This window comes from Colossoma macropomum, unplaced genomic scaffold (genome assembly GCF_904425465.1).
Source record: "Colossoma macropomum unplaced genomic scaffold, Colossoma_macropomum, whole genome shotgun sequence".
Lineage (NCBI taxonomy): Eukaryota > Metazoa > Chordata > Actinopteri > Characiformes > Serrasalmidae > Colossoma > Colossoma macropomum.
The window spans coordinates 14,307,954-14,319,720 of record NW_023494796.1 but is presented as its reverse complement, the minus strand read 5'-3'; the positions used below and the strand labels follow the sequence as shown (position 1 = coordinate 14,319,720).

General features: G+C 38.0%; 1 protein-coding gene across 2 annotated transcripts; it reads right to left on the bottom strand.

Annotated features, from left to right (window-relative positions):
• Positions 1 to 456: 456 nt before the first annotated feature.
• LOC118816485 (C-type lectin domain family 17, member A-like) lies at positions 457 to 7,343 on the bottom strand. Of its 2 annotated transcripts, XM_036582890.1 has the most exons (6): positions 7,318 to 7,343; positions 7,089 to 7,172; positions 2,235 to 2,366; positions 2,005 to 2,132; positions 1,637 to 1,737; positions 457 to 1,530 (listed from the first exon to the last, which is right to left on the bottom strand). In XM_036582890.1, the coding sequence occupies exons 2-6, from the start codon at positions 7,147 to 7,149 to the stop codon at positions 1,383 to 1,385; spliced, it is 570 nt and encodes a 189-aa protein (XP_036438783.1). In that variant the 5' UTR covers positions 7,150 to 7,172; positions 7,318 to 7,343; the 3' UTR covers positions 457 to 1,382. The 2 variants fall into 2 exon arrangements, with proteins under 2 accessions (XP_036438783.1, XP_036438782.1); XM_036582889.1 differs by lacking the exon at positions 7,318 to 7,343 and having other exon boundaries at positions 7,089 to 7,296.
• Positions 7,344 to 11,767: the final 4,424 nt, after the last annotated feature.

Here is an 11,767-nt window from a genome sequence, read left to right as displayed (position 1 = left end):
CATAAGTGCGATGTGAGACATGGTAGTGTCTTCATCTCATTTAAATCTAATGGTAGTGATTTATGACAGGACACAATCCCATGAAAAAATAACACCTGAACTGCTCTGTTAGTAATTCTTCCAGTAAGAAACTGATGTACAATGTTTACAGCAGCCTCTTCATACTGAATCCAATTCCATGTTTTTGTGAATCCCCCTCCTGGAAGTAGGTTTAGCTTGTAATCCAAATCAGTGAAGAGTAATTTGACATGGTGAGATTCTATTTACATGTGCAAACTGATTTTGTAGCAGATATTTTTATTTTTTAATTCCATTTTTCAGTTTATAATGGACTTCACAAAGAATTCAGTTTACGTATGTGAAAATTACAACTTTCATTTCTTATGAGTAAAAACCGAATTTCTACCAGTCAAAATTGAATACTTAATTTACTATATACTAAATGTGCAAATAAAATTCATGATATTAAGAATATTTACTAAAAATTAAAACTGAATTGAAAAATAGAAAATAAGAGCTAAAACAGCTTGCCACAGTAAACAGAATTTCAGCATGTCAATTTAAATTTGAATTGTAATAAACATCACACAAACTTTTATTCATGTTAATAAAAACGGTTACTATCATAATGAACTGGAAGCTGAAATTCTAACCAGTGAGAAATTAAATCATACATGCTACAATATAATTCCTACAATTAAAATTTTTTTTTTTTTAAGTTTTTTATACTTTTTATAGTAAACAACATCTTCTGACAAAGATACTTTATTTCTTTACCAAAAAATTCTCTATTATTTAACAGCACCCCTTCCCTTCAAATTTGTAGCTCTTCTTCAGATAATTTAGATTTTCTTCATTTTGGCAGCCAACCAGAGCGCCACTTGTCAAGGGTCTTTAATATGTATGACCTCATTTACATTTGGATTCAGATTGGCTCCTGCCTATGTATAACCTGATTTACTTGTGGATTCTGATTGGCTCCTGCCTAGGTCACAGATTAAAAATACTGCAGCGTTAAAAACCACTAATCACCTCCATGGTGACTTTATGAATATCTCTTGTTTACCATGCTGCACATTCTGTAAAAAGTGGCTCGCCAAATCTACCTGTAAAAAGTTACCATATGAAGTAATAAACAAATTAACTACTTTTATTTAACCTAAATAAATACTTTGAATGAATGATTCTTTCAAATCAATGTAATTTTTTTTTTTAAGTTGAATAAAACTAGTTCAATTGCTTTTTACCACATTAAGTAATTTTTTAAGTAGTGCATGGCATAGCGCTGCTATCACCCCATTTTATGAATCTGGTCTAATTAATTGGTTTTACATAAAATATGTACAGTGTTCATGATGAAATGTATAGAATCTCAAGCAGATTCAGTTGAAAATTCTCTTCTCGCAGGCCCAAACAAACTGGTGATTACAGGGATAATCTCCCCAGTTCCAAACAGGATCATACCCTCCGCCAGTTGCAACACAGTCCTCATCTCCTACTTTACTGTTGGGTTCCCCACTTCTCCAGAATCTGAAAGAGGAAATCAGAGTGTCCGCTGTGTTTGGATATTGACTGGATATCCACTTCAGAGCATTAAGACTTAGCATCACCAGAGTACAGTTCAGTGATCTCTTACCCAGTGGTCAGTGCTGAGCCATCCACCCATCTCCACGTGCCCTCAGTGTCAGTGTCAGTCAGACCAATCCAACCTTTGCCCATACTCTTAACAATGAATTCCTGTCATTGTTCCAAAATGTGAAATTACAAAATTGCAATGCAATATAATTATATTAATCCAGTGCTCATCTTTGTGTCCATAGTTTTTACAGTCTGGCAGTAATAATTATAGGTTGAATGGTGTTCTGCAATTTAGTTCCTTCAGAAATAGTATTTCCATTCAAAGTGACCTGATGGTAATGATGTTTCAGTCGAGGCAATCTGTGATTTCACCGATTCTCTGCCTCAAAATATTTGATTATGTTCAGACAATGCTTAGTTTCTCACCGATTCTTCTCTGCTGCTTATGATCGCCAGGTCTGCTCCTCTCTCTCTGCAGAACTGTCTGCCCTCACTCCAGCTCTTACTCTCAGTAGAGATGTAATACATACTGGAGCGGAAATACCTCCATCCATCTTAAACAAAGGAAATCAATCAGTAAGTCATGACACTTACCATAGTCAATGCAGCAAGATATATCAAATTACTCTTGGGACTAAATATGTGAAAACATTCACCCAAATCTGAAAAGCTCTTTGAAAGATCTTCTCTTTCTCCACTGAACTTGAACCACAGCAGGCCAATGGCAGCCAGCAGGAGAACACAGAGCAGCCCCAGACACACTGCAGCCACTGTGGAACATCTGCCTCCTGTGTTGAAATGTATTTATGAGAATAATTTAGGGGGGAGGGGAGGAATGAAGAAAAGCACGGTTGCACCAAGTGAAACAATAAACTGTAAACAAATAAGGCCAGACAAAAGAAATACCATAGCAGCATCTTCAAACAAAAGAGTTTCTGAAAACTCAGAGTGAAAGAAGTCAACAGAGAAGAACACTAAGTGTTTTTTTTAATACTTACACCAGTAAAACAACTGGGAAACAACCCAGAGTTTAACAAAAACTCAAGACCCAAGAGAATACCATTTACCAGCTTATCAGAGAGACATGCAGGCTTGAGCATAAACTCAAGACTAAGCGGTGAGCTGTCGGGGAGCTTTCCTTAGATAGAGCGCGCACAGCTGCACCTGATCAGCCTCAATCAGCTCATCCCGGTTCTCTGACTCCTCCTAGTGGTTGAAGGTGGCCTAGCAGAAGGCCATGATGTTTCACTATATTATACACCAGTCAGGCATAACATTATGACCATCTCCTTGTTTCTACACTCATTTTTCATTTTATCAGCTCCTCTTACTTTATAGGTGCACTTTGTAGTTCTACAGTTACAGACTGTAGTCCATCTGTTTCTCTGCATACTTTGTTAACCCCCTTTCACCCTGTTCTTCAGTGGTCAGGACCCCCATGGACCCTCACAGAGTAGGTACTATTTGGGTGGATCATTCTCAGCACTGCAGTAACACTGACGTGGTGGTGGTGTGTGAGTGTGTGTTGTGTTGGTACAAGTGGATCAGACACAGCAGTGCTGCTGGAGTTTCTAAACACTGTGTCCACTCACTGTCAACTATTAGACACTTGTAGATGTAAAGTCAGAGATGATAGCTCATCTGCTGCTGCACAGTTTGCGTTGGTCATCCTCTGTTCCTTCATCAGTGGTCACAGGACGCTGCCCACAGGACGCTGTTGGCTGGATATTTTTGGCATCATAAATTCCTTAGGACTTTGAAAGAGACTAAACTTTAAAACTCTGCTTCATTTAAACTATGAAACCCCAGTCCTGATCAAATGCCTTTTTTTAATCAAACTGTGAAGAATACCTGTGTAACTGTTAAAATGTTGTGTGATCTAGGTTATTGTGTTGATCTTTGATCATTTGCAACTGTTTTCATTTCATTCATTTTATTATATTTTCTTTTCCTTTTATTTGGGAAACATGCAATCCATGTGTTTCATAATCACAGTTTAATCTTATATATAACTGCTTTCCTTGCAAGTCTTCTTGTAGTTGTATTAGAAGTAGGACTATAAAGTTTGTAGCTTGTGTGACAATGTATACTTTAATCACAGTTTCAGAGTTTCTGCCAACCTATCTACAGAAATATTGATGATAATGTACTCACTTATTTTACTCTGAGTTAGTATGTAACCATTCTTTTAAGCATAGAAATGGTAGTTATACCAGTACCTGTAACTTTGAAATTGTCTTTTAACAGTTTAATTCTTTTGTCTAAGCAATTCCTATTTCTTATATGACTAGAATGGTTAAGGATTCAACTAATTGTATGTAACCATATTATGGTATACATTTAGATATAATAATCTGTAAGCTTCATAGTTATTTGTAATAGTCACTATGGAAACAGTAATGTTTTATATATGAAATTGCATGCTTCTAAGTTTCTTTTATTTAAGTGTAAACACACCCAGAATCTCCAAAGGATTATGTGACACTGGAGCAGCATTCAAAAAAATGTCATATTTATTATATGCAACCTAATAAACCAACCAAAACCTTTTCCCCACCTTAGGTCCACCTCTCAAAGTTCTTTCCTTAAAGCCAGCAAAGAAGAGAAGAAGACAATCAGCCAGGCCAGAAGGACAGAGTTGGTCCTGAAGGGAACCAGACAACCAGCCAACATGTAACCTTAAAGTAAACTTTACCTTAAAGTAAACTTAAAGTTCACAAGTAAAGAAGCCCACTCTCCTCTTTTTGCACTTTAGCCAAGTTCTGCATATCTTAATGTTAGCTGTTTGTCTTATGTCTTAGTTCATTTTGTTTCATTTACTCAGTAATCCTAAAGTGTTGTAACTGTAAGGTTAGACTATTGAAAGCTGCATCTAGCTGTGTTTGTTTTTCAAGTTTCGTTAATTCATTTTGAAAGTCTAATTGGCAACGACAGGCCGCTACAAACCTAGTTTAAGAACAGAAACAGAAGCAAAACAGTGCTGACTGAAATCCACATCAAGAGCCTGATCCAACCACTGCCTGCCTCCATCGCCAAGCAGAAGACCTGCGTTCCTCACCGGAGAGGCCGCCACACATCGTGGGAAGCCTGCCTTGCCAGTGTGGTCTGGTCCAATGGATCGACCAAGGGCTTGCACCTTCAGCAGCCTCGCCCTTTGACCTGCAGACCCTTCCCAGCTCATGTGAGCAGCGGCTTCTCTTCCTCAACGCGGCACACACATCACCACGGCTCTGAGGCATCCAGGTCGCAGAAACACCCACACGGCTACTTCTTGTGATTCAGTCACTGTGATTTTGCTGTTCCTTGAATCAAACTTAGGCCAGTTTTACGCTAGTGTTAGTATTGTTTTGCTCAAAGGCCACATAATTTAGAGAATCAGCAAATTTCTTTCTTTTCATAACTAGCAATCCAATATTTAGTGCATATATACCTTTGTAATCCATTATTTTGTGCCTCTATCAATAAATAACCCTTTATTAAAGTCATCTCTGTTATGGTGTGCATATGAAAAACAATTCGATTCTTTTCCCTGGACCATGGACAAGTCCTCATTTGAATCTAATTAAAATATCCGTGTCTTATGGTAAGTGGGAAAGCTACAGTCTAGCTACACTGGTAAGTGTTCAAAGCTTTGAAATAAGCAGAAAATGCTGATTTTTAGATCAAATTACTGGAGATCAGATTTGCTGCAGTACAGTTGTAAGTGAATTGCACTGAATATTAGAAAATGATACTTAATTCATTTTTTTGCGTTCTCATTTTAGCACACTGAAAAATGAAGGCCAAAAATGGAAATTACTTAATACTAGTGGAGTACAATTATGCTGTTACTTGAAACAAGTTGGCTTATCTTAAAATAGTCAGGCCTAAACCCATATTTAATTTAAAACTAGTCCTTAATCTCAGGGCAGACAACCTAAAACAGGAAAACCTGATTTTAATGAAACCACAACCAGGACTGCAAATGAAATTTCCTCCATCATTTACTGAAACTGATAGTGCATGCTTTCTTTTTTAAATTTGCCTTATATGTGATTCTTACATCAAGCAATTGAACTTGAGCTTGTGTTGCTGAATCTTGAAACACAGGTACAAATTGATATTATAGCTAATGTAACTTGTTTTACCAGTAAATTACTAATTTTAAGATTTCCTGACTAATTGAGGCACAAAAGACAAATTCATGATCAATGTAAGAATACATCATTAATTAAAAGATACAAAACTAGTAAATAACCTTTAAAGATTATTAATCTCATATTTCCACAATCAAGATATTAAATATTGGCAAGCGCAGAACAATTTGCAGTGTAGACAGGCTAGGAAAACAGCTATTTCAGGAAACTGGACAAACACAGGGAAGGAGACAAAGCCAGGCCAAAGTCAGGAGATGAAACCAGGTTCAGAGTCTGGAGCAAGAACTGAAGCAGGACCATGGTCAGGTATAAAGGCTACATCAAGTGCAAGCAAGCAAGAGCTTAGCTGGGGCTACCATGACACCTAGTCATGTTATTTAGCTAGTACACTTGGAATATATTATAAATATACTACTACATGTACTGATACACTTTAGTACTACTCATTGAGTTATACAGCAAAAAAGTGCACTGATTAGATTTTTATCTCTCTAAAAACTTAACTACATAAAACAATAAAGCTGTACTTGTATGAAGCATAATTAACACATAATTACTAATGCACTTGAATATATAATTAAGAATAACTAAACACAACCTTTATGCTTAAATTATATTTGTGTTACAACACATCATCTATGCCTACAAGCGCATTTATGTTCTAAATTTTAACAACTTAATTTAACTTCATTGCAATATATCACTGCTGTGATATATTGTCGTTTTTTCAGTTTTTGACATAATTTGAAACAGCTGTTCCCTTTTACATTCTGTGTAAATTTCATGATGAAAGGACCAAAAGAAATGGCCGAAAATTGCTTGGAAAAAAGTCTGGTGACATGGACTTACATTAAAAGTAAAGTATGTTTTTTTTCCTTCTCCTGTAAAGTTGCCTTCTTGGAGATACAAAGTTTTGTTCTGAAAATAGTGATACATTACATGTATGTTGCTTTAAAATGCATTTAAGATGGTGAACATTATATATATACACTTGTTGTTGTTGTTATTATTATTATTATTATTAAACATATGCTCACAATTAAATATATAAAAGTATGCTTTAGTATGTTAAGATATGCCTTCATTCAAGAGTAATTCTTTACAGCATATTAAAGAATAATTTAAATTGTGTTTCTTTAAAAATAACAATTTTCCAAAAATATAGAAAAGCATATTTTAGATGTATTTCCATAAAATACATGAAGTTAAGAAACGTACTTTGAGTAATTTTCTATATACTTCAACTTCAAATATACTACTGATGTGCTTAAGTGTGCTTCTTTTTGCTACAATAATCCCAATTTCTAGGATCACAATAGTGTCCATTTTTTTCTGGGTCTTGTGTTTTGTGTGCGTCAGCATGTATGTATTTACCTCTTCTTGAAGAGCCTTGGTTGGTTTCCCAGTTGTTGGAAGAATTCTTCTTTCTTTGCATACGTTCACTTCTGTGGAACTGTTCTGGATTAACATATCCAACCTCATTCATCTCAATTTTCATTTCTTTCATTGTTCAAATCTGACAATGAGGTGTGTTTTGTTGGACAGCTTTACAGCACACTTGCCTAATCAACAGTATTATAGCCTAAATACAGAAGTTACTTACAAAGGGAAGCCTGCACTTCTTCTTTATATGGTGTGTTCTTTTTGGCTGTACAGGGCTGCAGGGCCTTATTTTTAGACCGGGAATTACATGATGCATTTCCCGTTGACCACCTACTTGGATATGTCCTCATCCTCTATAAAAAGCTTTTTTCATTCTTGTCTTCTCTGTATCGCCTTGGTTTTTTTGCTGTTCTTGCTGCTGCTGTCCATCTTCACATGATTCACATATGAAAAGTGCTACACAGTAAAGTGAAAAATGTATGTAATTACAGTAATGTAAAAAATAAATGTAGAGCACTGCCTGTTGTGTCAGCCAAACCATATTCACACCATTGTGCTGAAGTTCTTATGCTAATCTCTCGAGGCTGATGTTAGCTTTTTATTCAAATTTCCGCTCCACCTTAAATAAAGTAGCAGTTACATGCTGGCACCCATATGCTGACCGAGATACTCAATTTTTTCTAGAAAAACTAGCATGGTCCAGCATGCCTGGTCATCATCAAAACCAGCATATGTTACGTTTTAAATGCTTGTATGCTGGCCAGCAGCAATAGAAGCTGATTAGCTGATCACCAACAAATGGTCATCCAGCATGACCATGCTGGGTCACCAGCTGAACCAGCACCAGGCCAGCACTGAACCAGCAAAACCCAATGTAACGGTTATTGCAATTTTAATCTGATTATGAATATGATTATTATTGCTTAAACTAAAGAGGAAGTCAGAGTAACTTGGATTTAGTTTAAAGTCTACAGACCAATGCAGGGAAGAGACAGACACTCGTGTCGAGGATGCTTCAATCAAAAGTAAACTTTATTGGCTAAATATGACACTACAGTTGGATAACTTGGTTAATAAACAAAAGAAAAGAAATAAACAAAACAAAGGAATGGCTCAGGTAATGTAGCTTATTTCACAGTGTAAAATGGTATGCAAACGTGGCTGAGGGCGCTCCTTGGGAAAGCGACTCGAAACTTAAGGACAAAGGATCTATAGGGCAACTTAACCTAAACTAACATATCTATTTGAATAGATTAGCGTCGAACCTTGACTGCACAAATGAAAGATACCCAGCCTTACTTTGAAGTCAGGAAACAGGACTACGGGTCCTCTGAGATGGGTCGCTTGAGGACTGGCTGGAGCTCACACGCTGGACTTTCCTTCACTGGCCCTGGAGTCTTGGTGAGACTTCGCACAGGCAACGCGCTGCAGTTGATGACCGGCTTCGGCGTCTCGCCTACCCGAGGACGAAGCTTGGAACCAGGGCAGTCTTCTGGCGAGGATTTGGTTTGCCGGTCGAGGCGCGGCTCTGGCTGGGCTTCAGAGTCTCTGGGCTTCTTCTTAGGGCTGCTTGAGGATGGAGCTTGCAGCGAGGTGGCCCTTCATGGTCAACCTGCCTGCAGATTGAGGTGGGGCTCGAAGGGAATCTTGGTTCTTGGCGTGACGGGCTACCTCGACTCACAGTCGGCTGGGGAAGTGCAGTCAAATTTCGAGGCTGCTACCCTGAATTAACTACCTATCTTCGTCAGAGCTGAAACTTGAAGAAATTCCTTACTTGGCCATGTAAAGAAATCTTCACTTTCCGAGATAGTCTTACAGGTAACCCTTTGGGTGTCTTTTCATGGCAGGAGATTTAACACAGTAAAAGCATCACTTCAAAAGAATAAAATCAAGTAAACGAGAAGAGTAAAATAGAAGGCTAGATATAATAAGTGAAAAGAAAACCTAGGTGCATGCTTATGACTACTTTTACTCTTAAGCATTAGTTTATCTTTGTTTAATCTAATCTGAGTGCCTCTGTTGATGTCAGTTGTTTTATTTTTATCATAACTCCACAATTCTGCCAGGGCAGCGGTTTGAACTATGCTTCACCACAGCTAAGAAGGTGTCCAGGCTGGCCGTTTGAGTGATGCTGCAGCTACAGAGCCTACCAGGACAAGGGGGACCTTGTCCCTTGGCTAATGAATCTTTCAGGGCTTCAAGGCTTCCCAGAACGACCACTTGAGCTACGCTTCACTACAGCTGCAAAACTGCCTGGGCTAGCTGCAAGAGCTATGCTACACAACAGTGATGAGACCTACCAGGCTAACAGGGACCTTTCCCTTGTGGCTTAGGACTGTTTCCAGGTTACAAGGGATCCCTGGCCTGCCCCTTGAGCTATGCTATACCGTAGCTATGAAGCTACCTGGGTTGGCTGCTGGAGCTATGCTCAATGCAGCTACAAGGTCTACCAGGTTGAGAGGGACCTTGAACTGCAGCTAACAACTCTTCAGGGGTTACAAGGATTCCCGGGATGGCCACTTGAGTTACTGTGGAAAAGCACAGGTGATGGTACTGGATGGAGCACTGACCAACAGGCTCTATTCCTGGGATGGGACTGAGCCTTACTGCTTGAAGAATGAAGGAGGCCATATAAAATACTTTATCATGCACACCAACAAGACGGCACTTGTGCAGTCTGAGGGCAAAGGATCAGGGGCACAAGCCCGCAGGGTCTATCAGTGCATGTGCCTGAAGCTTTCTGTAATCTGATTACTGTCTGTAATGGAATTCAGTAACCTTTTTTATATCCTGATAATACATTTAATTGTTTGCTGATGTCATAAAGTTAACATTACAAACAGTTAATAATTATGATTATTTAGAATTCATTCAAAGTTGAGAAGTTTTTAGGGTAAACAAATTAGGAGCCCTGACAAAGTACTGCTTTAAGCAACACAAATGAGCTTCCAGCACTGAGTGGCTAAAAAGAAAATCCTCAGGAGAACGGCTGCCTATAACTTTGTGCAATCTCATAAAGAGACAGCAGCACTGACATTTTAAAGCGATATGCCACAAGAGGCCATGTGTTACAGTGATTGTACCGTAGTGAAAATGTGATGCTACATACACAAACCCCATGGGTTTAAATTCCCTACTTGTGGTGAAATCACTAACGCATCGCCTTGAGTGACTTATTTCTTTTATAAAATTCCAACAAACAGTAAAATATACAATATAACCTAATACTATATTGTAATGGAAATTATATTTGAACATGGTTGAACCAATCATGTAAAGGAGCTTTGGTGGGTCTGTGATCTCATCAGTGCTAAAGAGGACCAGAAAGAGAACTTCCATTATAAAAAAGTAGCTGGTTCCCTTTCAGGTTCAGTTTAACAGAACTGAGTTTGATACATTTAAAAATAACTAAATGAGAAAATCCCCTTGAACTCCCTTCTTCCTCAATTAAGCTTCCGTCACAGACTCCTGAATTGCTTAACTCAGCATAAATAAGGCACCATGTGGTTTCTTAATACTGGTACTACACTACCTCTGCGGGCCCTTTCGTTGAGTCTATAGGCTGGGTAGGTGGGCTGGTTGCTGGTCAGAGTGGTAGAATGTGCTATTCAGAGTGTTTGTTTACACTGCAGTGCAAATTAGGTTTGAGACTTAAATGTCCAGAATTTAAGCTACAAATCTAATTTGTATGATCAGGCTGTAGTTGCATTTACTCATATATCCACATTGGTGGGCACAGTGATGACATACCTGAGAACAGTGTACGAAATACCCCCGTGGTATTCAGGGGTTCCATGTTGGCTGCTAACTCACTTGCTATGTGGCACTGATGCTAACTTCAGTGGCAGCAAAATGTTTGGTTTAACAATTCATTCTTTTTTCTAGTGTAGTAATGCAGTCTTCCCACATTAACTAAGATCTTACACACTCCTCTTTTGTCTTTGGTTTGAGAAATGAGTAACAATTCACTCTTTCCACAAATCTTTTGGGAAATTGGCGAGCTTTCAGGGACCATTTTACAGAAACTTCTTATCTTTTTTGTCTTAAGAACTCACAGGTCAAGATAAGATTTTTTGCAAATTCATATTACAGAAGCAAATCTTATCTTAATAAAGGAATCTTATCTTACAGCATCTTAAGTTAGGAAATCTTAACCTCCCCAATTGAAATCCACATTCAATTGTCATGTCATATGCACACAGCTGAAAAGTAAACATGTAATCAAAATAATCAAGTTAGTTAGCCAGATAGCTAATGTTAGCTACTGTTACTGATGTAAAGAAGGTCAAAAAAAACTTTGTGATGTTTATCAGAGCATCGCCACTCCTCAGTTTCAGTTTCCCAAACACTTTAGCTGAGCGCGCTAACATTATTCCTCCTAATAAACAGACACACTCAGTCTCCTCATTATTCACCACCATCATTGTAAAATAATATCTGACAAGTTTATCAAAATGAACACACAAAGGTAATAAGAAGGGACGGTAGAGATCATGTTGCAGTGTTTGGGGAAAAAACAAACTGAAAAAAAACTTGAGTCAAAACGGCATTTTCAGTGTAGCTAAATGTGACGTCATTATGCTAGTTATACTGAACTGTACTGCCTGTCACTGCATAAAACGATGGAAACAGATGGTTAAAACAGACGTTAAGACTCCTCTGGGGTTGTC